Source organism: Rattus norvegicus, unplaced genomic scaffold (assembly GCF_021556685.1).
Source record: "Rattus norvegicus strain SHRSP/BbbUtx unplaced genomic scaffold, alternate assembly SHRSP_T2T haplotype2-0000026, whole genome shotgun sequence".
In the NCBI taxonomy this organism is placed as follows: domain Eukaryota; kingdom Metazoa; phylum Chordata; class Mammalia; order Rodentia; family Muridae; genus Rattus; species Rattus norvegicus.
In genome coordinates this window covers 538,312-565,894 of record NW_028238785.1, presented here as the reverse complement: position 1 = coordinate 565,894, position 27,583 = coordinate 538,312, and the positions used below count along the sequence as shown (strand labels likewise).

The 27,583-nt window shown below is 42.0% G+C and overlaps 1 protein-coding gene and 1 long non-coding RNA gene across 5 annotated transcripts; one reads left to right on the top strand and one right to left on the bottom strand.

Moving 5' to 3' along the window:
- Positions 1–756: 756 nt before the first annotated feature.
- LOC147997896 (disks large homolog 5-like) lies at positions 757–5,452 on the top strand. 2 transcript variants are annotated; one of them, XM_087601487.1, is made up of 6 exons: positions 757–931; positions 1,962–2,121; positions 3,297–3,440; positions 4,072–4,235; positions 4,955–5,060; positions 5,184–5,452. In XM_087601487.1, exons 1-5 carry the CDS (start codon positions 805–807, stop codon positions 5,017–5,019), a joined length of 660 nt encoding a protein of 219 aa, XP_087457613.1. In that variant the 5' UTR covers positions 757–804; the 3' UTR covers positions 5,020–5,060; positions 5,184–5,452. The 2 variants fall into 2 exon arrangements, with proteins under 2 accessions (XP_087457613.1, XP_087457614.1); XM_087601488.1 differs by lacking the exon at positions 3,297–3,440 and having other exon boundaries at positions 787–931.
- Positions 5,453–19,115: 13,663 nt separating this feature from the next.
- On the bottom strand, positions 19,116–23,979 carry LOC147997895 (uncharacterized). 3 transcript variants are annotated; one of them, XR_015647517.1, is made up of 5 exons: positions 23,855–23,979; positions 23,279–23,346; positions 22,545–22,623; positions 21,140–21,213; positions 19,117–20,636 (listed from the first exon to the last, which is right to left on the bottom strand). It is a non-coding gene; the product is annotated as an uncharacterized LOC147997895 (long non-coding RNA). The 3 variants fall into 3 exon arrangements; XR_015647516.1 differs by lacking the exon at positions 21,140–21,213 and having other exon boundaries at positions 19,116–20,636; XR_015647518.1 differs by lacking the exons at positions 21,140–21,213; positions 23,279–23,346.
- Between the last annotated feature and the right edge of the window lie 3,604 nt (positions 23,980–27,583).

Sequence of the window (27,583 nt, the reverse complement as noted above, 5' to 3'; positions counted from 1 at the left end):
GTTTATGTGTACCCCCTATACCTCTTGACTATTTCATTTTTCTGATATGAACTCATGGTCTGTCTTACTCAGGCCTGTCAGCAGTGCTCCTTTGGCGACATTGGTGCAGAGAGGAGAACCCCACAAGCAGCATGAGGTTCCCTTCATTGGTGGCTCCAATATTGCACTTTCCTCTGCCAACTGGTCTCCACACTTTTCCTAGCACCATAAAGACTTCAACTCTTTCAACTAAGGAATGTTCTGGCAATTGTCAATTGCTAAGCACATGACTTCATGAGTGTTCCCCTAATACACACGCCCATGTTGTAACCTACCATGCAGACTATTTCTTGATGTGATTTAAAGCACCTGTACATAATGAGACAGGAGAACTTTTGAGTGCATATTCAAGCTGGTATGAAATCTCAGGAAGTTTTAATGGCTAACATTGGTGAATGAGGACAATTTGAGTTAGGATGAGACATTTTGGGGCAAGATATGGAAGGAAACATTCATTTAGATGCATAGGAATTACTAAGGTTTTTATAATCAAGCCTTGAGGAAAATTTGGCTTTGGAAGCAGGAGATTCCCAGTGGCTCTGCCCCAGGAAAGTCTTCTGGAAAGGGCACCTCTGCTTATGCTCAGTACAGGGAGGTTATTAGCAGGGAGGCAAAGTCTGCTCCCCATGACATCTGCTGTCCCTTCTTGGACATTCTATTATCTCCTAGAGAGTTCTTGGCATCCTCTGTGATGTCACCTGTATTGTAGTGACGACCAGTGCCCTAGTTTCTCTCAGTCTGAGTCTGGCAGTCACAAGCTAAGACATGTTTTCCTGTCTTAGGGGGCATTTTGGGAGGGGGAACATCGATTGTGGAGAGACTAGAGTGAAGGGGTCTAGCCTTTCGTCTCAAAGTAATGATGGACAAAGACAGCACTTCTGGGGAATGTGTAGTAAGTTCTGGGCAGTATATTTTGAGCTTCCTGTCAGGGGGGCTGCAGGCTTAAGCTGACCTTTCTAGCAATGGGCCATAACAACTGGAGCATCTGAAAAGGAATTGAATTTTCATGAATATCACAATTCCTTAAAGTCAAGGATTTCAGAACTTTAGTTTCCCCATCCCCACAGGGAGGATATGGTAAGGCCAATGCTAGTATACTGTGAATTTCTGGCCTTTACTTTTAGAGTTCATTGGTTATGTTACACTGATATAATAACACCATCAGGAGTCATGGAGGGTCCACCTTTTCTGAGTTTAGACAGGACAGCAATGTATTTCACTATCATTGCTTCTTTAAATACAGTGGATATCTGACAGTAGGAACAGGGGGAGAATTGTGCTCCAGGCAATAACCTTATGTTCTTAGACCTTCTCTGATTTCTTCTAATTGCAGGGTCATCGTTAGCTTTATATATTAGAGGTTGTGTGTTACAAACATTTTTCTAAAATACCAAAACTATTTGGAACGTGTAGACCAAGATTCAGCCTGTATCCTATTGGCACTTCTGGGGCATTTGGTGTTTCAAATAGGAGAATTGATAAGTCTGTTCACCATATCCTCCCCAGAAATGCATTTTACATCCAAAGTTGTTGGCATAGAGTATCAGGGTAGGACATCTGAGTGTCTCCAATCACTCAAGTTTTGTGGATGGTGAATTTATCATCTGAGTTCTGAAACCACAGGCATGAGGGTCCTGAAACCAATCTGGACCCCGTTCAGCTGATAATAATCCGGGAGAAGCCATCTCCGTGGTCCATGTAAGCATGTGATATCCGGCATAGGGAACACCTGGCTGCTTACATCTCTTGGTCTCTATAGAGTAGTGGGGAACTGAGATCCACTGAGGAGGCCTCATAAGCATATACCAATTGCCTAGCAATGACACTGGGTTCCAGGCTTGTTCTGTGTAGGCCTCACTGTGGTCTATGTACACTCTATGCATTCTCCCCATGCAGGTTCACTTGTGTTCTTCTACCTACAGATGCTGGGAGAGAAACATCATCCCCTGGAACTGCCCTAAGCGAGAAGCAGGCCAAGAAGGAAAAGGAGAGACTGATTAAAGAGCTGCAGCTCATTACCGAGGAGAGAAATGACCTGAGAGATCGCCTGAGGTTTCTGACAGAGAGATCCATGAAAAATAGGTATGAACCGAGCCAAATGTTCTTGTTTCATTCCTGGGTCTGCAAGGTTACCTTCATCTTATCCATTTAGGTTTTGGGTTCTAGAAAGCTGTGCCTCCCTAACCACCCTGTGCTAAACCTCACCTCCCATATAGAGGAGATTCAGAACCACCCCCTTCCTGAGGAGCGAGATGGAAAATGGACTCATCTGCTTCCATTTATTGAAAAGCAGAACTTGTGGTCTGAATGAAGAATTCAGGGATAAAGTCAGGGAGAGTGAGTGTCTAGTGTGCATTTGCAAAGCCCTTGACAGCTGGTGGCTTTGCAAGATTGTAATTGCAGTGAGTTTATGGTGAGTCTCTGTACTTGCTAGGCAGGGGACTGAGTGCTGGAAGATTCAGGCAGCAGCCTGAGGGGCCTGGTCCCAAACAGTTCATCTCAATGCTTGACTAGAAGGTCTCAGGCTCAGGCCTGTTTGTCATTGTCTGTGTGTCTTATACTCTGAGACAGCAATGGTGCATGTATTTCTCCTGGTTCTCACAGTACTCTCTGTTTCCATATTTGTCTTTCTCTTTCTCTGACTCTTTACAATTCTCTATATTGTGGGTGTGTCTCAGTTTGTGAGTCTGTGTGTGCAAACGTCCAAATGCATATGGACAACTTTTATATGTTTATATTTCCCTCCACACTTGGAATCTAGTGGTCTATGTCTTGGGCTGAGTATTTACCTGTAACACTTTCATGGTGATGTGAATGCTTTGTTCTTGGAGCCCCACTGTCAACAGCACAGTTCTTTGCCTATGTGAGCACGTTTGCTTGTATATTTGTATTCATTGTGCAGATTATAATTTTGTGTTGATATATGGTCTTTTATCAAAACAGGATAAAAGAAATCACAGATTTCTGGGTGTGTTGGGGTGGGGGAGCATGGAGAGGTGTGGCGGAGGCTCTTGATAGCTTAACTGGCTTGACTGCAGATTTCTTCTTGACTGAACAAAGGGAGCCAGGGAGCCCTCCATCTGGATGCTGAGATTCTGGTGTCCTGGACTCAGAAAAACACGTTTCTGAAGCTGAAGAAGATCCCAATATGTAGAATTCAGAAGGTGTCCTTCCAGGACTGTGGTAGTACAGAACCCACCCTGAGTTCATATATTCCTAAATTCTGATGTTCATTGTATTCTATCATTTGGGGCCAGGCCACACTTCAGGCCAAATCCATATTATGAAGACCTGGAGAGAATGGAGGAGGCGGTCATGTCAATTCTGCACAACTTAGAGATGGAGAACACTGAGATCCATGAGAACAGCCATAAGCTGAAGAAGGAGATGACCTTCTCTAGGTAAGTCCTGGTCAGAAAAGCTATCACCTGTGGAATGGCCATTTCTGACTTTCATTGTTCTGAATTGGATGGTCTTCAGCTCTGGTTCTATCTCTTGCGCTGTTCACACATCAGTGTGCCAGGGTCATTAGGACTCAGTTTTCAATTCCATAAAAGACTGTTCCTCATCCCAGGATTGTCTAGGCATCTTCAGAAGGCTCTAGATAGAACAGTACTGATTGAAGTCAGCAGGTTATTAGGCTGACCTGGACCTCTGGGGTCATACCAGGTTTTACAACACTCAGTGCGTGGACCACATGGTTAGCATGACCTTCTCTTGGTTCTACTGACCTCCTTTGAGGGTATTGGCCCACTGATAATTGATGTTGCCCCCATGCATTGGGCTTTCATGGATAGATGTAGATCTGTGTTCTTTTTGAGAGATGTGAACAATAATTGGTGCTTGAGCCAAACAAACAATTTATTCTTCCCCGAATTAACTCTTTGTGGTTTGTGCAGGAGCATTATATGTATTGAGATGTATTTTATTAAGTCTTCATGGGTATCTGGGTCCTGGTAGAGTTAGTGGCACTCGGGAGTGGGAATGGGAGAAAGGGGCACCATGATCTTACTATGCAGACTGTATTTCCAGAAACCTGCTCAGCCAGCTCCTGATGGAGAACACATGCAGGAAGAAGTTGGTCCCACTGAAACAGGAGAGCAAGGAGGTACATCTTGATTGTGCACTGAAACAGAAATATTTGGTTGACTTCAACAAGAAAGATAAAGACCAGCAACGTCCAGACCCAGCATCTGGTAGGGACGAGCAGATATGTTAGCTTAACAATATCTTATATCATTTCCCAATTTGATTCATCTTTGCTTTCTCCTATCACCTTTCTATTTACACTCACAACCAGCCAACCACCTCATGTAATGGAATTGTTCATTGCTCTGCCTAAGTACAAGTATTCTGGGAAGGTAAACACTTTTCAGAAACTGAATTATTGTGCAAGCATATTTTGCTGCTCTTTTTGAAGCTGCACTCTAGAAATGGTGACAGATTAATAACACACCTCATTATTGCATATCCATGTGATAGATTGGATCCTATGCAGAGTTTTGAACAAGTTCTTGGTTCTTTGACAAGTGACACTCTCTGGTCATGTGACTTCTTGTGTAGGAAGCACCTTTCTGGGATAAGAACCAAGTGCAAATGTCAAATTAGTTCTTGTCATTGGCTTTAACCTTGGTGACATATGGACATCTCCTTTCTTCCTGCAACCCAATGAGGTCTCTTCCCATTGCCCTGTTCTTGGTTTGCACTGTTATAAGTCTGGGTCCCAGATTGTCAGCCTACATTACTGTGAGGCTTGCTGGAGATTTTTCTCTTCCTGCAGTTAGCAACAATGATATCAGTTAAAAGGTCCATGTCGACTTTCCAATAGAACTGAGGTGGTAGAAGGCAGCATTCTGACAGCTGGCTTGCATTTCCCCACAAAATCAGTGTCTGAAAAACTGCCTTCCTCTCCCAGGTCTCAGAAAGTGCAAGAGAGCTGGAATTGGACACACCCCAGTAAGAGAGCTTCCTGAAGAATAAGTTGCTTTCTCAGGAGTCTCTGATGACAAACATCCTGAATGGTAACAACATTTTTTGGATGAAAATTCTTCCTCAGAGTTAATTTGTCATTTCTTAGAGACCCTAAATTTATATAACAGTAAGCCAGCCTGACTGATTGAGGTCTTACTCACTTTCTTCTTCAGAAATCACCACTTAAGAGACAACTGGGGGGACCGCCTTTCATTATGTGTGCTAGAAGAGAAACAGCAATACATCTGTGCTTCTAAATGTTCGTGAAGAATATGATGTTTAGAAATATTTTTGTTATGATTTTAATTGAAATTTTTTTGTTGTTTCATATTTATATGTTCTTGTTACTATTTTTCACTTTCGAATATTTTTAAATATTTTTATTCATTTTAATCCTGTTTTGTTATAAAATGTATTCCTTATGAATAAATATTGAATTCTATCTCTTGACTCTTAAAACCATCATTCTTACTCAAGGGTTCGGTCCCTCCTGTGGACTTAGAACTGACAGGTGGAGATGGATCTCTGCATGTTCCATGGATCCTGGGCTAATAAGTGAATTCAAAGTCACCAAGGGGTAGTCAGTGTGACAGTGTCTTTTGTGTGGAGAATGTGGCTGTGTCTCTGACACACACTTTATGATGTAATCACTGACACACTTTACCCAATTATTAGGGTCCATGTGGTTCTTCTGAGAGAGCAGCAGATGCTCTACCCTGTGAGTCATCACCACAGCTCCTGCAGGTGGCTTTTGTTATTCCACATGAGGTGCTGTATTAGGTGGACAGGATCACCTCCAATCAAATAGAAAGATCTCAGGAGATGTGTTCACAGGGAACTTACTGAGCCGTGCGTGCTCAATGTGTTAGGTTGTCAGGCATCCCTGCAGAGCTCCGGTGTCCCCACTGCTCATTGAGGGTCAGGATCATCCTCCAGCATCACTTAGTGTCCATATTAGAGCAGATCTTTCACCTGTTATCTATGATGACCATATGTATTATGCACATCTGATAAAATACAGAATAGAAACTAGATTCCTTTAGTCCAGATTGGCATAATGAGTTTTTTTATTGTTAGCAAGAAAATTATTTTAATCTCAGCAGTTTAGGGAGGAACCTCAAAGCATCCATAGTGAATGTAGCCTGCAGCTGTGAACACAGGTTTCTTTAGGAGAGCAGGCCTGTGCAGGCCCAACCTAGGTGGGACAGTTCAAGCTACCCTTTTTCCATGGCCAATCTGGGATCGTATTGAGAATGTATTTTTTCCAGGTGACTGATTTCCAATTTATGGAATTGAACTAACTTACGGAGAGTGGAGGTGACTCAGAGAGTTAAAGTACAGAAGGAATAATCCAGAATGTCCACAAAAGCTTGCTGTCACCCCAGGACTTTTCAAAGCTCAGCAGCTAGAGAAGCAATGTAGTATTTGGTTATTCTCATGCTTAGGTCTAGTCATTCATTATAAGCTGAACATGACACAAAAAGAGTCATCTGTGTCACAATAGAAACTAGTTGTAACTAGATTTACCCCCACACTATCACATCACCACCGTATTTGAGGTTCTCAGTTACTATCTAAGACCCTGGAAGAGGCCTGTGTCTTGCTACACAAACTCATAATTTATGTGTTCATGACACTGTGTGCTTTGTTCTGTTGATGCTACCATTGGCACACAATACCTTGGATACTTTGTGCTGACATCTGTGACATGAGACAATAGTTCATGTCATCCTAACCTGAATAAACTGTCCTTAGAGTACAGTGTGGTAGGAGGGGCCTTCTTTTCCTATGAGATAGCAAAACATTTCCAGTCTTCAGTCAAGTCTGTCAGCCATTGTCCAGTGCCTGTCTTGAGATGTCCACCTTTTCAGCTGAGAGTCTTCATCCAGGCTGCTCTGTAATTCTGTAGAAGATTAATAGGTTCCAGCCCTAGGATTTAATTCATTGGGACTGTACTTGCCGAACATGCTCAAAGCCCTGTGTTCCACCCTAGACCTCTGTGCTTTAGAGAAAGAAAATAAAGAACCACATTGCACTTGAAGTTTCTCCTCCAACAAAAGGAGAGCCTGCATAGGGCCTTTAAGTAACTCTAAGCCCCAGCTTCCCCACAGCTCCCTCCATCAATTCCATTATTGGTGTGTTTTCATTACTGCTCACTTTCTTCTTTGTGTGCAAAGAATGTGCACCATGTCAGAAAAGTGTGTGTGTGTGTGTGTGTTTGTGTGTGTGTGTGTGTGTGTGTGTAGTCCCTAATGAAAACTGTCAAGTTACATGCAGACATATGCTAATACTGTCCCATGGCACCTTGCAGGGAACACTGAAATGGTGGGCTGCTTTAATACAGCCTAAAACGTGCTGTGCATTGTTTTCAGTAAGGTTTTGACGTCATCACAACTATAGAGAGCAGAAAAAGCTTCAGTAGTTATATGTTGCTCTTACCAAGATGAGGCCAAACCTGATCCCATAGAATGTCAGGTAGGATTTGATGGCAGGAAATTAATTCAGGACTCAAATCAAATTAGTCAGTTACAAACAAAGTGAAAAATACAAAGAGTGAAGGGAAGCAAGGTCTGTGGTTTGAGTCTTTTTGGTTTTTTTTGTTTGTTTGTTTGTTGTTTGTTTCTTTTTTTGTATTTTTGTTGAGAAGATCCACCACATAGGCAACTCCTCCACAAACAAACTGCATACCATAGACAATACTTAAGTTGACTCAATTAGAAATGGAAAGAGGGATCTAACAATAGACAATGAACAAATTCAACAATCATTAGGTCTTATCTCAGAGGCCTTTACTCAAGAAAACTGAAAATCTATTTGATATTGGTATTTTCTAGACAGATAACAATTACCAACATAAACACAGATCTGGGAAGGTACATGGATAATTCTCAGAAGATAATAGATACAGTCAGTATAGCTTGCCCCTCCAAAAATTAAAAAGCGAAATCTCAGGCCATATGTCTTTAATGCAGAATCCTATCAGACTTTTAATGAAGACCTAATAACAATAGTGCTTCAATTATTCCACTATATTGAAAGAGAAGGAACATTGTCAAACTCCTTCTCTGATGTCATAATCAACCTGGTGTCTAAACCACACAAGGAGCTACCTACAGAGAGTGTAAGCCAACCAGGGGGCCAAGGTGGAGTACTCATGGTGGGAGGGACTAGCAGAGGTGCTATGGCCTTGGTGTGCACAGGCTTAGGGCTGGGGCAGGGTGCATGGTGAGTGTCTGTGGCCACTTGAGCTGGGTCCCAGTGGGTGCCCAGGGAGGTCACAGGCCAGTTGTGCATCTTCTACCTGTCTGCGGGGCTTCTGGCCCAGCCAAGCACAGCCTTCATCCTGGACATCCACAAGGACAATGACATCAGGAAATGGGGGGATCCCCTGAGACTCTCTGGCTTCTTTGGCCCTGCACTGCAGTTGCAGTCAGAGGAAAAGCAGCTGTGAGTTCCCCAACTCTTCCCAACCTCTCAGGTCTCCATGCTTTCCCACTCCAGAGAGGAGGAGCGCATGGCGAGCTCTGCTGCTGCCTGTTCCATGCACCCAAAGCCTAACTTTTGTCTGGAGGTCACTGCTTGCCCCTGACCCTGCCCCTGACCATGAACTTGCCCCTCCCCCTACCCCTGACCCTGCCTCTGCCCTAGGCACCTAGGGGAAGTGAGGAGAGCCTAAGGGACAGACCCCAGGCCAGGACCCCCAGAGGCTTGTGTCTCCCTTTTCCTAGAAGTGTTATCCTCAATTCTCCACACTGAGTTTCCTTTGGAAGGAACTGGCAGTTGGAGGGCTTTGCTGAGCCAGGGGTAGTGGTGGGACTTATGATTGAGGGAAGTCTTTCAGGGAGATGGAGGCCTTTCTCAAACTCTCTGAAATCAGGTACCCTCCCTGGTTTGAGAGCCCTGGGAAAGTTGGGAAGCTACTTTTCCCTGTCTTGTGTGACTTTCCCTGCAGGGTGGGCTCTCCTGCAGGAGACACTTTCACAGGCTTCTTTAAAATCACCTTTTCCTCAGATCCAGATCAGCTGTGAAAACAGGCTTCTCCTTGTCAGGGTGAGAGCTCCCCCTCCCAGCTCAGAGCTACAACTCCATAGGATCCTCCAGTCACAATGCTGGGTGGGTCCCATGGAGGAGTTAGAGCAAAGTGCCCCTTCTGAGAGTTGACTTCTGAGAAGAACAGACCTGAGAGAACAGAGTGCATCCCAGGGGAGAAAAGAGGCCTGAATGATTTTAAATTGGAGAAAAACCCCATATCGACCATCTAACAACTTTAGGGTGTTTGCATGTGTGGACTTCAGAACCTTAAAGTCAGATTTTCTGATAACAGCTGCTAGGTGAAGCTGAAGTCTGCAGTGGGTGGGATTGTCCCAGGCAGGGAGGAGATCTGACTCTGCAGGCCTGGCCAGCTTTTTCATTCTCCTGAAACTAACTGTTGGTCAGCTGTAAATCTGAAGTGAGAGTGGTTTTTGTCAACTCAAATGGATGACATTTCAAGTCTCACACATTATGTGAGAGAGACACATTTACCCACGGGTGATTTGAACTTACTTCTATAGAAGTGACTTGGAGCCAAAGAGGGAAAACATTCTTGCCTTTAGCATTCTGTCTGTATTAGAGACTACAGGGACTGGCTTCCTGGACAGACATGGCCAAGCAGACACACCGTGTAATGGGGGGAAACTGAGGTAAGAAATGTCCTGGGGACAGTGATTTCAGATTGTGCCTTTACCCAGGAATCTCTGTTGCCATTAAGGCAAGCGGCCTTGGGCCTCCTAACTTGTCACTATGTCAGGGTATCTCTGCTCTTACACCTGTGTCAGGATCTTCTTAGATGAAGCCTCACTTTAAAAAAAAATGTATATAATGCAATGTTTCTCAAACTATGGGCCACGACCACTCACAAGGAATGTATATCAGATACCTTGCATATTATGACTTATAAGAGTAGCAATATTAGTTATGAAGTAGTACTGAAATAATTTTATGGTGGGAGTCATCACAGCATGAAGCGCTGTATTACAGGTGTGCAGCACTAGGAGTGTTGAGAACCACTGCCATAGAAGCTGACAGATGGGAGCAGACCAGAAAATATACCTCCATTCACATAACAATTAAAACCCTAAATGCACAGATCAAAGAAAGAATATTAAAAGGGGTAAGGTATAAATATCCAGTAACAAATTAATTCAGACCTATCTGAATTACACCAGACTTCTCTTTTTTTTTTTTTTTTATTAACTTGAGTATTTCTTATATATATTTCGAGTGTTTCCGGGCAAACATCCCCATCCCCCCTCCCCTTCTTTATGGGTGCTCCCCTCCCCATCCTCCCCCCTTGCCGCCCTCCCCCCAACAATCTAGTTCACTGGGGGTTCAGTCTTAGCAGGACCCAGGGCTTCCACTTCCACTGGTGCTCTTACTAGGATATTCATTGCTACCTATGAGGTCAGAGTCCAGGGTCAGTCCATGTATAGTCTTTAGGTAGTCGCTTAGTCCCTGGAAGCTCTGGTTGCTTGGCATTGTTGTTCATATGGGGTCTCGAGCCCCTTCACGCTCTTCCAGTTCTTTCTCTGATTCCTTCAACGGGGGTCCTATTCTCAGTTCAGTGGTTTGCTACTGGCATACGCCTCTGTATTTGCTGTATTCTGGCTGTGTCTCTCAGGAGAGATATACATCCGGCTCCTGTCAGCATGCACTTCTTTGCTTCATCCATCTTGTCTACTTGGATGGCTGTATATGTATGGGCCACATGTGGGGCAGGCTCTGAATGGGTGTTCCTTCTGTCTCTGTTTTAATCTTTGCCTCTCTATTCCCTGCCAAGGGTATTCTTGTTCCCCTTTTAAAGAAGGAGTGAAGCATTCACATTTTGATCATCCGTCTTGAGTTTCATTTGTTCTAGGGATCTAGGATAATTCAAGCATTTGGGCTAATAGCCACTTATCAATGAGTGCATACCATGTGTGTTTTTCTGTGATTGGGTTACCTCACTCAGGATGATATTTTCCAGTTCCAACAATTTGCCTATGAATTTAATACAGTCATTGTTTTTGATAGCTGAGTAATATTCCATTGTGTAGATGTACCACATTTTCTGTATCCATTCCTCTGTTGAAGAGCATCTGGGTTCTTTCCAGCTTCTGGCTATTATAAATAAGGCTGCTATGAACATAGTGGAGCACGTGTCTTTTTTATATGTTGGGGCATCTTTTGGGTATATTCCCAAGACAGGTATATCTGGATCCTCAGGTATTTCAATGGCCAATTTTCTGAGGAACCTCCAGACTGTTTTCCAGAATGGTTTTACCAGTCTGCAATCCCACCAACAATGGAGGAGTGTTCCTCTTTCTCCGAATCCTTGCCAGCATCTGCTGTCACCTGAGTTTTTGATCTTAGCCATACTCACTGGTGTGAGGTGAAATCTCAGGGTTGTTTTGATTTGCATTTCCCTTATGACTAAAGATGTTGAACATTTCTTTAGGTGTTTCTCAGCCATTCAGCATTCCTCAACTGTGAATTGTTTGTTTAGCTCTGAACCCCATTTTTTAATAGGGTTATTTGTTTCCCTGCGGTCTAACTTCTTGAGTTCTTTGTATATTTTGGATAGAAGGCCTCTATCTGTGTGGGATTGGTAAAGATCTTTTCCCAATCTGTTGGTTGCCGTTTTCTCCTAACCACAGTGTCCTTTGCCTTACAGAAGCTTTGCAGTTTTATGAGATCCCATTTGTCGATTATTGATCTTAGAGCATAAGCCATTGGTGTTTTGTTCAGGAAATTTTTTCCAGTGCCCATGTGTTCCAGATGCTTCCCTAGTTTTTTTTCTATTAGTTTGAGTGTATTTGGTTTGATGTGGAGGTCCTTGATCCACTTGGACTTAAGCTTTGTTCAGGGTGATAAGCATGGATCGATCTGCATTCTTCTACATGTTGACCTCCAGTTGAACCACCACCATTTGCTAAAAAAGCTATCTTTTTTCCATTTGATGGTTTTGGCTCCTTTGTCAAAAATCAAGTGCCCATAGGTGTGTGGGTTCATTTCTGGGTCTTCAATTCTATTCCATTGGTCTATCTGTCTGTCTCTGTACCAATACCATGCAGCTTTTATCACTATTGCTCTGTAATACTGCTTGAGTTCAGGGATAGTGATTCCCCCTGAAGTCCTTTTATTGTTGAGGATAGTTTTAGCTATCCTGGGTTTTTTGTTATTCCAGATGAATTTGCAAATTGTTCTGTCTAACTCTTTGAAGAATTGGATTGGTATTTTTGATGGGGATTGCATTGAATCTGTAGATCGCTTTTGGTAAAATGGCCATTTTTACTATATTAATCCTGCCAATCCATGAGCATGGGAGATCTTTCCATCTTCTGAGGATTTCTTCAATTTCTTTCTTCAGAGTCTTAAAGTTCTTATTGTACAAATCTTTTACTTGCTTGGTTAAAGTCACACCGAGGTACTTTATATTATTTGGGTCTATTATGAAGGGTGTCGTTTCCCTAATTTCTTTCTCGGCTTGTTTCTCTTTTGTGTAGAGGAAGGCTACTGATTTATTTGAGTTAATTTTATACCCAGCCACTTTGCTGAAGTTGTTTATCAGCTTTAGTAGTTCTCTGGTGGAACTTTTGGGATCACATAAATATACTATCATATCATCTGCAAATAGTGATATTTTGACTTCTTCTTTTCCGATCTGTATCCCCTTGACCTCCTTTTGTTGCCTGATTGCTCTGGCTAGAACTTCAAGAACTATATTGAATAAGTAGGGAGAGAGTGGGCAGCCTTGTCTAGTCCCTGATTTTAGTGGGATTGCTTCAAGTTTCTCTCCATTTAGTTTAATGTTAGCAACTGGTTTGCTGTATATGGCTTTTACTATGTTTAGGTATGGGCCTTGAATTCCTATTCTTTCCAGGACTTTTATCATGAAGGGGTGTTGAATTTTGTCAAATGCTTTCTCAGCATCTAATGAAATGATCATGTGGTTTTGTTCTTTCAGTTTGTTTATATAATGGATCACGTTGATGGTTTTCCGTATATTAAACCATCCCTGCATGCCTGGGATGAAGCCTACTTGATCATGGTGGATGATTGTTTTGATGTGCTCTTGGATTCGGTTTGCCAGAATTTTATTGAGTATTTTTGCGTCGATATTCATAAGGGAAATTGGTCTGAAGTTCTCTTTCTTTGTTGGGTCTTTGTGTGGTTTAGGTATAAGAGTAATTGTGGCTTCGTAGAAAGAATTCGGTAGGGCTCCATCTGTTTCAATTTTGTGGAATAGTTTGGATAATATTGGTATGAGTTCTTCTATGAAGGTTTGATAGAATTCTGCACTAAACCTGTCTGGACCTGGGCTCTTTTTGGTTGGGAGACCTTTAATGACTGCTTCTATTTCCTTAGGAGTTATGGGGTTGTTTAACTGGCTTATCTGTTCCTGATTTAACTTCGATACCTGGTATCTGTCTAGGAAATTGTCCATTTCCTGAAGATTTTCAAATTTTGTTGAATATAGGTTTTTATAGTAAGATCTGATGATTTTTTGAATTTCCTCTGAATCTGTAGTTATGTCTCCCTTTTCATTTCTGATTTTGTTAATTTGGACGCACTCTCTGTGTCCTCTCGTTAGTCTGGCTAAGGGTTTATCTATCTTGTTGATTTTCTCAAAGAACCAACTTTTGGTTCTGTTGATTCTTTCTATGGTCCTTTTTGTTTCTACTTGGTTGATTTCAGCTCTGAGTTTGATTATTTCCTGCCTTCTACTCCTCCTGGGTATATTTGCTTCTTTTTGTTCTAGAGCTTTTCGGTGTGCTGTCAAGCTGCTGACATATGCTCTTTCCTGTTTCTTTCTGCAGGCACTCAGCGCTATGAGTTTTCCTCTTAGCACAGCTTTCATTGTGTCCCATAAGTTTGGGTATGTTGTATCTTCATTTTCATTAAATTCTAAAAAGTTTTTAATTTCTTTCTTTATTTCTTCCTTGACCAGGTTATCATTGAGTAGAGCATTGTTCAATTTCCACGTATATGTGGGCATTCTTCCCTTATTTTTATTGAAGACCAGTTTTAGGCCGTGGTGGTCCGATAGCACGCATGGGATTATTTCTATCTTTCTGTACCTGTTGAGGCCCGTTTTTTGACCAATTATATTGTCAATTTTGGAGAAAGTACCATGAGGAGCTGAGAAGAAGGTATATCCTTGCTTTAGGATAGAATGTTCTATAAATATCCGTTAAGTCCATTTGGCTCATGACTTCTCTTAGTCTGTCGACATCACTGTTTAATTTCTGTTTCCATGATCTGTCCATTGATGAGAGTGGGGTGTTGAGATCTCCCACTATTATTGTGTGAGGTGCAATGTGTGTTTTGAGCTTTAGTAAGGTTTCTTTTACGTATGTAGGTGCCCTTGTATTTGGGGCATAGATATTTAGGATTGAGAGTTCATCTTGGTGGATTTTTCCTTTGATGAATATGAAGTGTCCTTCCTTATCTTTTTTGATGAATTTTAGTTGAAAATTGATTTTATTTGATATTAGAATGGCTACTCCAGCTTGCTTCTTCTGACTATTTGCTTGGAAAGTTGTTTTCCAGCCTTTCACTCTGAGGTAGTGTCTGTCTTTGTCTCTGAGGTGTGTTTCCTGTAGGCAGAAGAATGAAGGGTCCTCGTTGCGTATCCAGTTTGTTAATCTATGTCTCCTTATTGGGGAGTTGAGGCCATTGATGTTGAGAGATATTCAGGAATAGTGATTATGCTTCCTGTTATATTCATATTTGGATGTGCGGTTATGTTTGTGTGCTTTTCTTCTCTTTGTTTTGTTGCCAAGACGATTAGTTTCTTGCTTCTTCTAGGGTATAGCTTGCCTCCTTATGTTGGGCTTTACCATTTATTATCCTTTGTAGTGCTGGATTTGTAGAAAGATATTGCGTAAATTTGGTTTTGTCATGGAATATCTTGGTTTCTCCATCTATGTTAATTGGGAGTTTTGCAGGATATAGTAACCTGGGCTGGCATTTGTGTTCTCTTAGGGTCTGTATGACATCTGTCCAGGATCTTCTGGCTTTCATAGTTTCTGGCGAAAAGTCTGGTGTAATTCTGATAGGTCTGTTTTTATATGTTACTTGACCTTTTTCCCTTACTGCTTTTAATATTCTTTATTTTGTGCGTTTGGTGTTTTGACTATTACGTGACGGGAGGTGTTTCTTTTCTGGTCCAATCTATTTGGAGTTCTGTAGGCTTCTTGAATGCCTATGGGTATCTCGTTTTTTAGGTTAGGGAAGTTTTCTTCTATGATTTTGTTGAAGATATTTACTGGTCCTTTGAGCTGGGAGTCTTCACTCTCTTCTATACCTATTATCCTTAGGTTTGATCTTCTCATTGAGTCCTGGATTTCCTGTATGTTTTGGACCAGTAGCTTTTTCCACTTTACATTATCTTTGACAGTTGAGTCGATGATTTCTATGGAATCTTCTGCTCCTGAGATTCTCTCTTCCATCTCTTGTATTCTGTTGGTGAAGCTCGTATCTACAGCTCCTTGTCTCTTTTTTTGGTTTTCTATATCCAGGGTTGTTTCCATGTGTTCTTTCTTGATCGCTTCTATTTCCATTTTTAATTCCTTCAACTGTTTGATTGTGTTTTCCTGGAATTCTTTCAGGGATTTTTGTGACTCCTCTCTATGGGTTTCTACTTGTTTATTTATGATTTCCTGGAATTCTTTCAGAGATTTTTGCGATTCCTCTCTGTAGGCTTCTACTTATTCTCTAAGGGAGTTCTTCACGTCTTTCTTGAAGTCCTCCAGCATCATGATCAAATATGATTTTGAAACTAGATCTTGCTTTTCTGGTGTGTTTGGATATTCCGTGTTTGCTTTGGTGGGAGAATTGGGCTCCGATGATGCCATGTAGTCTTGGTTTCTGTTGCTTGGGTTCCTGCGCTTGCCTCTCGCCATCAGATTATCTCTAGTGTTACTTTGTTCTGCTATTTCTGACAGTGGCTAGACTGTCCTATAAGCCTGTGTGTCAGGAGTGCTGTAGACCTGTTTTCCTGTTTTCTTTCAGCCAGTTATGGGGACAGAGTGTTCTGCTTTCGGGTGTGTAGTTTTTCCTATCTACAGGTCTTCAGCTGTTCCTGTGGGCCTGTGTCTTGAGTTCACCAGGCAGGTCAGTTGCAGCAGAAAAGTTGGTCTTACCTGTGATCCCGAGGCTCAAGTTCGCTCATGTGGTGCTCCCTACGAGCTCTCTGCGGCAGCAGCAACCAGGAAGATCTGCGCCGTCTTTTCCAGGAGCCTCTGTGCACCAGGGTTCCAGATGGCGTTTGGTGTTTTCCTCTGGCGTCAGAGATGTGTGCAGAGTGCAGTCTCTTCTGGTTTCCCAGGCGTGTCTGCTTCTCTGTTGGTTTATCTCTCCCTCCCACGGGATTTGGGTGCAGAGAACTGTTTATCTGGTCTGTCCCTTCAGGGTCTCTACACCAGACTTGTCAATAGAGACTCCAAAAGCCAGGAAATCCTAGACAGATGTAATGCAGACCCAGGATCCTATACCCAGCATAATTCTCAATCATCATGATGGAGAAACCAAGATATTTCATGAGAAATCCAAATTTAAACAATATTTTTCTCTAAGACAGCATAATAGATGATAATAGGAGGAAAACTCAAAGATAATGAGCTAAACTATACCCCCAAAAAGTAAGAAATTATTCACTTCGCAATAATTTCAAAAAGAAAAAAAGACAAGCACACAAACATAATTTCACCCACAATCAGAAAAAGAAACGAAAGCAGCAATCATTGGTCTTTAATATTTAACTAGTCCGTCTGTCACCAATTCCCCAGCTCCTAGGGACCACTTTTGCCAGCAAAGTATATACAAGAATGGGTCTATGGTTCTAGGTCCCTGTGTAGAAGAGGATTGATTGACTTACCTCGCTTTAATGTGCTGGTAGGCCCTTGGCTCTTGTGAAACCTGTTGCCCACCAAATTGGGATCCTAGAGGTGTGAGGTGGAAATGGATATGTGTGGTTGGGGGAGCACTGTCATATAGGCAAAGCCGAACAGAAATGGGAAGTAAGGCTTGATGAGGGGATACTTGAAAGGGGGCCACAGTTGAAATATAAGTAAATAAAATAGCAAATTAATAAAATAGCCAAAAATAAAATAAATAGTAAAAAGGTAAAAGAAAAATTAAAACAAAACAAAACAAAAGAATTCCCTGTAGTGTATTGGCCTAATTCTGCTTCTATTTTAATTCTAATTTGGAGAACTCAAGACTGGCTAACCCCAATAAAACTGACCCTGTTCCCAGATAATTGTGATTATAAAGAAGCCAACAGTCAACAGCTGCACAGCAGAGAGATGGGGAAGCTGAGCTTTGAGGGCTTTGCTAGAGAGGATCATGAGGAGGGAAGAAGGAAGAAGAAGCAGCCAGAGAATAAAGGAAGAACATGTGTGATGGAGAGAAGAGAGGAAGAGGACAGCAGCCATGGTTAAGGGAGAGGAGTGCCTGGTCCTGAGGGCTGTCCAAGTGGAACAAAGAGCAGCCAAGATACAACACAGTCAGTAAGAGTTGAGCATTATTGTTTGGAAAGTAGATCTGATACCATGGAGGGCAGGCAGCTGCCCAGCTACTGTGCTGACTAATCCACACTAAAAATAAATTTAACAAAATATGTATAACCAGTAAGACAGCTCTGTAGAGGATCCTAAAAGGAATACTTTAGTTTGAGGGAAGGATAAAATACCAGAGAACACAGGGGATAAATTTACAAAACTAGGACAGTTAATCAAAGAAGACTGTGAAAACCACAAAAATTTACATAATGACAAAATTTAATACATAGCTTTATAATAATAATTACATACCACTAAACAATATCTAGGATGATGGGGCATGAATTCTGCCATGGAATGAACTCAGAAACTTGGGGTTGGGAGAAAGATGCATGGCTAAATAATCCACCAGGTTCACATTGTGTCAGCTTGATTTAATTTAAGGACAAAGAAGTGGAGCATCTCTGATGGCTTTATTCTAACCCCTTGAAAGGATCCCTGGGATTGGGCTCAGTACATCACACTTCTTGCTAGGTCAGCGAAACTCAAGGAAGCTTGAGATTGTCATAGCACAGTATTAGGCTAGATATACTGAGTAGATGATACTAAGATATTCAGATGGTGATACCTGTTTGTGTGCATTTTTAATGTGGACCTAAGGAAAGAGAGATCAAGGTCCTCAGAATAGAAAGATCATTTTCAGTTCTTTTCTACCATTCCAGACTGAAAGACTGGTAGGAAGAGAATGGTAAATAATAAAGAATTCGTAGATGATGCTTTGAATGAAGTGTGGGTTTCTGTGCTGGTTTTAGACAGGGTCTCAAGTATCACATGTTGCCCTCTCCCTGGCTGACCAGGTTCACTTTGAGCTCAGATAAACCTGCTTCCACTTTCCACTAGATAGACTTACAAGAGTGACCTCCAAGGACTGTGAGGACAGCATTAGCCTTTGACAGTTGAGGTGTGTAACCCACAACTATAGTTTTAGCCACGTTTTCCCATGTCTACCAGCTATTTCAGATTGTTGCTGTTCTATGCCTGACAATCAGGGACACAGATAAATAAACTGATAGAGAGCAAGGACATGGTGATGACATCCTTGCCTCTTCTGTATGTTCTGGATGAGGTTTGTTAAAATTCCAATATTGCAAAAAGCTTTATATAGGGGCAATCCCATTAAGGGTCACTATGCACTGTCCTATCTAAAATGTCTAATCAGAACTGAACACCAGACAATACTTCCTGCGAACGTCATATGAGAAGCTTAAGTTTTTTTGTGTTTTTTCCCTTTCTTTTTTCTCTCTTTATCTCTTTCTTTCTTTCTTTCATTCTTTCTTCCTTTGCTTTATAAGTTTAGAGGGATGTATTTTGGGCCATTGATATGCCCCTAATATCTTAGTTATGGATGTGATCGATCAGTATTAGTGTATGCATTCAATAAAATATCCATTTTTGACTAAGGTAGATGCTTCTGTGTTTTGTGGGGTGACCCATTGTCAATGTCTAGTGAGCTGGGGCCCTGGGTACGGTCGCATACCCCCAGGACACAGGGGGTGCAGAGCAAAGGCAGAAGCAACTGCACACAGTTGCAAGCTTTATTAATCCTTATAAAGCTAGGAATATGAATAAGTACAATTTTCATTTTGTCAAGATTCCATAAGATCATTATTCCCAGGATACAAGGAACAACTGAGGGAAGACTAAACAAAGAAATACGAAAAAAATAAAGGCTTCTTCTCAAAATATTCATATAACAAATCACCTCTCTTATTATAATCAAAATATACTCACCATTACTGAGAGAGCGTTAGAACCACTTCCACAGAAACAGGACACAGCAGAAGATAGCTTAAGGCCAAGTGAGAAAAACATTTTGTTCTCCAGGGTGGAATTCCAGCCCCTACGTGAATCTGTCACCAGGCCTTTCTTGACCCTGCCTGGGAGCTGCATCTCTATGTCTTAACAATTCCTTCTTTTTTCTTTTTTTTTAAAAGTAATACTTTCCATGACATAGCTACATGTCCTTGGAGGTGTTTAATCATGTAAAAATAAAGCAACATAATACATAATGTACATAAGATTATGGCAAAACTAGCTCCTCCCAAGCTATGGAAAATCCTTTGAAGCCAAGCCTTGGGATCTAATCCTGTCAATTGATCACCCAAGAATTTCGCTATTTCCATAGGGGTAGTATCTTCTAGCTATTTACCAAAAGATATTCGAACATCATATTTCAAGGCATTAATTACTTTTGTAGCACTTTCATTACCTTCTAAATAGGCTTGAATTAACTTCCAATCATGTTCTGTATCATTATCCATATATTCATTAACACAAAAGTAGTAGGATTTCAATCATATCTTAAACCCTCATATTTTTCACCAGGTAACATCTTTCGACCCAACCATTCTACTGTTTGTTTTGAAACATCTACTTGATGTTGAAGTCTAGTATCAATTTTAGTTTGCTTTATCCATAACTCATGTGAATCTTTATGCCAGTCTTCAACAAAATGCTTTGTCTCCATAGATGTTTTTAATGCTATGCTGGAAATGGCTGACGAAGTAGCAACAGAAATAAGGCTTAAAATAGTAGCTACAATGACTCCAATAATTCCTTTACTTCTCTTCAGCAGATATTAAAAAAAAACAATAATCACATGATTAAGAGGATCTTGAGACCAATGACGTCCCAAATTAACAGGCATCCATACATATATTTTTGCTGCATATATTAATAGAATCTTGATTCATAGTAAACTGAACAGATAAATTAATACATGAATACAAATGACAGTTAATATAAGGAAATCCATTATTAAAATTAAATCTACCTATTAAAAACAAATATGGCATAGGAATACAAGTAGTAAGCTTTTCTTTCTTAAATATCATAAAATTATACTGAGAGGCAGATTGAGCAGGCCCAGAAAAGCTTCCATTAGCAATCACAACATCTTTTAATGCAGCGGCAGTCTTCCACAAATGAGCTTGGAACGCAGTAGGATCTTCCACAGAGGCCAGTCGATTATCAGCAATGCCACCATGTCCTCATTCCCTCAGCAAGGATCCATTAAGAAGTTCATTCTTCTCTCCGTTCATCCTGGTAACATTTGACAAATCACAAGTGGTAACATTCCATTTTGAACATGTATTAATAAATTGTCCATAAACACCCCAATTTATCTATTTATCTTGAATAATTTACAAAACATGCCAGGGCATTTTTCCAAATGCATGTGTGATATTTTAAGCCTATATAAGTAAATTGATCACAAATAGGATATACTGGCTCGCTAACAAACGTAATGCTATTCCAATTTTGGTTATAGACCAAGCTGACAATCCTGGAGCCTGTAACATTTATTCCTGGGAATAGTAAATTTTGATAACCCATTTGTGGGCATGATCTCTGTCCTAAACACAAAGGCATCATTAATCCAGCATAAGGAAAATTATACAAAGCTCCATCACGTCTATTCAAAAAGTTAAATTACTCCAAAGAGATGATAAAATGCTTGGGGTGATGTATAAAATCTCATCTGTTTCCCCCCAAGTAGCAGGTTGAAATAAAGGCGGATAAGGAATATAAGCCTGATAACTCACATTGGACGCAGCAGAAGAAACCGTGAGTAAAGCACACATTGCTAAGAATAAGTGCTCAGCAGTAAAGGGCTTTCCTGAAGGAGACAACATTTTTTCCTTTCAGTGCTTAATCGCTTCACCTGACCCCACATAGGTAATAGGGTTGTCACTGCACGGATCCTTATCCATTGTTGTTTGTGGACACTAAGAGAAACCAGGGCCTCAGTAATGGAGGACACCTCCTCATCTCCTGAGAACATCCATCAGGAGAAAATGTAGCTGGTTTAACTGGATTCCTTTGAGGGTAGGGAGCAGTTCTTATTATTCTGTGCTTGGATCCATCTCCCGGGTAACCAGAATTGTCTCCCATCCTGTAATGAGACAAAACCCTCTCCCCTATATACAATGATGTCCCTTCCTGCCATTCAGCATCTCTGTCAATTTTTATCCATACTGTCTGTTCCATGCCTTTTGGGGAAAGTTAACAAAGTGTCTATCTGCTCTTGATATAACTTCACCTTGTGGTAAATAAAGAAAATTAATAACATATAATGCTTGTGCCAATATATCTCTGTGACTGGTCTGCAAACTCCATTCAGGCTGTGTAAGGTCATCTCTTTTCTTCCTTTTCAATTTTATAATTTGTCATTTCAGGGTATGGTGAACTCTTTCAACAAAATTTTACCTTGGGGATTGTATTCTATACCAGTAATATGTACAATATGATATCGTTGACAAAGTTGTTTAAGTTGATAAGAAATATATATATTTTGGTCCATTATCAGTTTTAATTTTAGAGGGCAGTCCCATAACAGCAGAAGTTTCCAATAGATGCTGTATAACATGAGCAGTGCGTACTCCTGGCAATGGTGTAGCCCACACAAATTTTGAAAAATTATCTATGCTTACATCTATATGTGAAAGGCGACCAAACTCAGAAATATGGGTTATATCGATCTGACACGATGTATTAAGTTGCATCCTTCTGGGATTAATTTGAGATGGAATACATTTTATACGTGAAGACTGACACATAGGACAATTAGCAATAATTTGTTTGGCTTCAGAATAGGGAATCTTACATTTAATATGGAAATATCCAACATTGGCATGATTGTAACTGTTTTCTTCTGGGGTAGCAAATTCCACTAATTGATCTACCATAGGATTGCCAAGTGTTAAAGATCCTGGCATTTTTGAATGTGATCTAATATGTGCAATGAATGTTCTAGAGTTTCATAATAGTAATAGTCCTTTAATATGTGAGAATAACAGTTAATATAAGCTTAGATGTAGAAACAACAGCAGTTGCAATATTCTGTACTACTCCTACAACATAAGCTGACTCGGCTATAATATTTTTACATCATGAGTAAAATCCGGCAATACATTAATTACTGCTAATACTTCATTTTGCTGTACTGACCCAAAAGAAGATTCTTGTCCCCAAAATTTATCTTTGGTCCAATAAGCCATCTGTCTTAGATCTTTGGTCTTGGAGCCATCTGTAAACACAGTAATGGCAGATGGTAATGGATTAACGGAAATTAGTGTATTTATCAAATTTCTTTTTGTTTTCTAAAGCAATCCCACAATTTACTATGGGGAAAATAAAATCCAGTATTTCCAGTGTAAGAAATCATAGATAATTGAAAAACCTCAGATGTCTGCATTAAATATTCCACTTTATCTTTGCTTAATTGGAAAATAATAGCAGCACAATCATATCCTCACAGTGTAACAGGTCTTTGTATGCCTTGCTGAATAATTAAAGAAATTTGTCCCTCATATGTTGTTAATGTTTGGTTAAAGTTATATTTAATATATATCCATTCTAAAGGCAACTCATCCTGAGTGAAAGTGCCTGTAGGATATTCAAGATTATTTAAACATATAATTTAATAACTCTATCTGGATCAATACGTGCCAACTATCCATCTTTCCATTTTCAGAAAAGATATCCTACCATGCCTTCATATAAGCATTAATATCCCCAGCCTCCTTTATAGGTAATAATGCTCTCCTGTATTCTTCATTAGCATTTTCAAAAGCAAGCATTTGCAGCAGTTGTCCTCCAGCTTCCTCTCCTACCACTGTTCTTTCCAATGTTAATTTTAATATACATAAAAACTTAATATATGGTTCATAGAAAGCTACTACCTTTTTCAACCAACCACTATCATCCTTTATAATAAGTCGGTTGGGCCACACCTTGAATCGATGCTGGCCTAATTATAGGAAAAGAAAAAGCAGGTGAATTCGTCATCATCGTCGTCTGAATCTAATGGTTAATATGTCATCCTCCAGAAATGACTTAGAAAAAACTGCTTCAGGCAGTGGTGCAGAGCTCAAAACTTTTACTTTCACTTTTGTCTTACTGAAGCTGTAGCTTCTTGTTCTGTATTCCTTATTGCCCTGTCTGCATTCATGGCCTTGAACACAGTAAAAATCACAGCTCAAAGAGACCAGAAATTGGAATCTTTTTGCCCTGCCTGACAGCCTTTTCCACCTTAGCTTTCACTTTGACCCAGATATCAGAATCCCTGGAACCCTCGACAGGGAACCAAGGAGTGTACTCTCTTGCTGTCTCTAAACACTTTCCTAAACCAGACTGAGAGACATGAATTCCCTGCACCTTTAAAAGATGCTTAAGCATAGCAAGATGAAGAGAAGATTTATCTTGTCCCATTTCCTTGTAATAAAATGTACTTACCTTATCTGACTGTCCTGACTTACCTTCAGGGACCCCGTTCCGGTGCCAAAGGTCAACGTCTAGTGTGTTGGGAGCCCTGTGTCCGGTCGCATTCCTTTCTGTGTTTCCCGATGCTCAGTGGCCATGCGACTCCAGCATGCTTTGAAATGAACCAGTCCGCCACCACCACCACCACCACCCCCACCACCAATTTGGTTTTGTAAATAAAGTGTTATTGACATTGCCATACTCAGCATTTACATCCTGTTCAGTGCTGCTTCTGGCTGCAGCTGCAGGGCTTAGGAGCCACAGAGCTGAGAGCATTGACCATTTGCCTTGTTTGTGAAAGAGGTGACTGACCCCTGTGCTCGAGGTGGCCTTCCCATGCCACTTAACGCATAGCATGGGTCTCTGTGCCATCCTCTCCCTTTGCTGTGGTATGCACTTCTTGGTACATTTCTGTTAGCTCTTGACATTTCCAGAGCATTGCGGCTTGCAAATTGTATTTGAATGGCACCAGGAATAGACCTGATAGCAGGGTGTGGGACGCTCCCTATAGGGACCCTGCCCAAGGGAATAAGCTTACTTTTCCAGTCAACTCCCTAGACAGTGAGCCTTTGTGGAACAAAGTACTTCTTGACATGACTTACAGTCATGACTCTCTGCAGTGCACCCAATCCCTGTTTGGCTCAGATGTCCCCCAGAGAGGTTGTGTAAGCGAGTGTCCCCAGTAGAGGCAGCATTCTGTGTGGTAGCATTGCCATGGCATCCAGGAAAGTCAAAACCAGAGGGACATGACTTGGAAGCAGATGTCCATGGGGAGAAGGATGGACAGGGGGTATGCTGAGAAGCACTTCCTTGGCTTTTTCACAGCCATGTAGGCTGCATGCCATGCTGTGTACCCATGCTGTGCTGAAGCCCCAGGCTTTGATTCTCCCACAGCTGCTTTGTCCTGGGGCCAGGGTAGGATTAAGCAGACTTCAGCAGGAGAAAGGTGAAAACCCTGGTTGCGGGGTGGGGATTGCACAGTCATAACACTCCTGCACATGAGGCCCCTGACTTAGAGCCGTATAGCAGCTGTGACAAGCCAGCTCTGGTGACACTCACCTGCAATCTCAGCCCATGGGGGGTAGAGGCAGTAGGATCAGTTGTTTAATTATCCTTGGCTACATGGCAAGTTCGAGGCCAGCCTGGGCAACTTTGTCTATGAAAATAAGACAAAACTAGGTCTTGACTCTGAGCATCACTGCCTATACCTGGCATGGTTGCCCCACCCCAGGTAAGAAACTCCTCTGTCCAGAGGCCATAACTGCAGGAGACCCCTGGCCAAGTGTCTATACAGCGCCCTGTTTGACTGGTCTGTGCTGAGGACCAACCACGCTCTCCTCAACAGGAAGGACATGGGAGAGGCTGTTTCTGTGAGGTCCCGGGCCCTGAGACGGCCAAGAATAAACCCTGTCCTTGGGAAAGCCATGGAGACTAGGAACCCGGGGGATCTCTGCAAACACCAGGGCTGGCATGGGACTCTGATCCTCTACAGCAGCTGCTCTCAATCTGTGGGTTCTGTATCAGAGCTCCTGCACACCAGACATTTACATTACAATTCCTCACAGTAACAAAGTTACACTCATGAAGTAGCTCTCCAATAAGTTTATGTTGGGATGACAACATGAGGAACTGAAATAAAGAGACACAGGATTAGGAAGGGTAAGAACCGCTATTCTATAGGAACCCAGGCATCTGCACTCGGTGTCTGGAATTGTGATAGGCTAGACTTCACCCTCAGTGATGCCAGCATGTGGGCACCAAGCCTAGTTTCCACCCCAATGCTTACTGGATATGTGCAGGCCTGGTTCCATCAAGAAGTAATAAAGGAACCCTTGGTAAAAAACACTGGGTACCAAACAGGTCAGGAAAACACACCCCCTCTGCTGCAACTCCTCTCAGGAGGGCTAGTCTTTCCAGGAGGCCCCGGCTATAACCAAACCTTGTCTCCCAGTGCTTGCCCATTGGTGTCTTGGCCATATTCAGATTTGAGGACTTTGAACAGAATAGCTTCCAGCAGATTTGCATCAATGAATCCAACAAGTAGTTGCAGTCCTACTTCACCCAGCGCATCTTCAAGCTGAGGCAGGTGAGAGTGGACACCTATTCCCCAGCACAGCCCGGCCATCACCCTGAATGTCAGCGATGTCCCTCAGTATCAGCAGGATGGGGCCTGGGCACCATAGGTTCCCCAGGACCTAAAGCTATGTCCTTGAACTAAGTGCCATGCTCAGCCCTTCCAGCCTCTTTCAACCCTTCTGGATGCTCAACTGCTCCTGCAGCAAGGCATCAGTGTGCACATTCTGTCACGTCATTTGTGTGTGTCTACAGGTGGTCAGAGCCTGTCCCCTCTGTTCCTTTCTTTTGCTGTATTTGCCTTTCTGAGGAGGCAGGACTCACAGGTATGGGAGGCAGCCACATGCATATTCTGCAGCCATGTCTGACTCCTCTGAGGCTCAGTCCCACTTACACACCTACTCTCCAACCTCCCCACTCCATGTCACCCCTGGAGCTCTGTAGACCTTCCTGCTTTCTGTCTTTATATAACTGGTGACACTGCAGCCCTCAGTGGTGTCATACAGTGTTAGTTTGTCTTTGCACTGCCTGGAGGTCTGACTTAGGAGAATGGCTACCATTCTCATTCCTGTTCAAGGGTCAGAATCTGAATCCTATGTAAGGCTGAATAATATTCCAGCACATGGCTGTGCCATGTTGAATTTACACAGTCACCTATGGATCTTATATTTTGGCTTGTAAACACACACATATAAGACTCAAGTGACACCCAAGTGGAGAATTGCTGGAGTCCTCCATGGCTTTCTGAACCGTCTGAGAGACCATCCTGTCCACAGTGTATAGGGCACCATCTACTCATTGCTCACACAGCATGAGGAGATTAGGGAGGGTTAACCTGGCTTCACTGTCTCCTACTTTCTGCCACACTAGCCCTAGCATCTTTCTGTATTGCAGTGAATGTTTAGAACCCAGGAGGATTCCAGCTTCCTTGCTCAAATATACCAAGTTCCTCCTTGCCTGCTTTGAGACTGAGTCTCATGCAGCCCAGGCTGGGTTTGATCTCACCATTAGTTAAGATGGCCATGAACTCCTGGTTCTCATGCCTCAGATGTCTCTGAGTGCTGGGTGACAGGTATGCACCACTCTTAAGTCCTGCCACTGGGACAAGAGTGAGCAGAGCCAGCTCTGAAGCACACACTGTGCTGGTGTCAGTGATGACTGACTTATGATCCTGTCTTCCTTGGCCATGGCCCTTCTCCTTGGTGCATGCCATCCTTCCTCCCTGTGACTCATGGGGACACCAAGCCTGAGGATGTCAGGAAGAAGTTTACTTACTTCACTGGGTTGGAGGCTGTTAGGTTCCTGCGTCAGTAGGTGAGATTCAAGCTAGAAGGTTTGTGGCATGAGAAACTGGAACAGAACTGGAATGGCAGGAACAATTGTCACCTGGCTCTGAGAAGACCAGGTGGGCAGAAACTCATCGTTGGGCAGGTAGTGAGCTCAAGTCCAGGCTGGGCATTGCTCAGCGCATGTGAACAGGTGTGCTTACATGGACATGTGTTTCCCCCACATGGTCACCACTTATCCAGGCACGGTGAATACTCCAAGGAGCTTTTTATGTTTTAACATTGTGTGTGTTTGTGTGTCCATACATACATATACACACATACATTCGTACATATACACGAATACACGTACATGAAAACACATGC

Excerpts from the sequence above, each read along its gene's own strand:
- LOC147997896 (XM_087601487.1), top strand. The coding sequence starts at position 805 with ATGTTTTCCTGTCTTAGGGGGCATTTTGGGAGGGGGAACATCGATTGT. Across the intron at positions 3,441-4,071 it reads AAGGAGATGACCTTCTCTAG|AAACCTGCTCAGCCAGCTCC; the intron begins GTAAGTCCTGGT and ends CTGTATTTCCAG. Across the intron at positions 4,236-4,954 it reads ACGTCCAGACCCAGCATCTG|GTCTCAGAAAGTGCAAGAGA; the intron begins GTAGGGACGAGC and ends TTCCTCTCCCAG.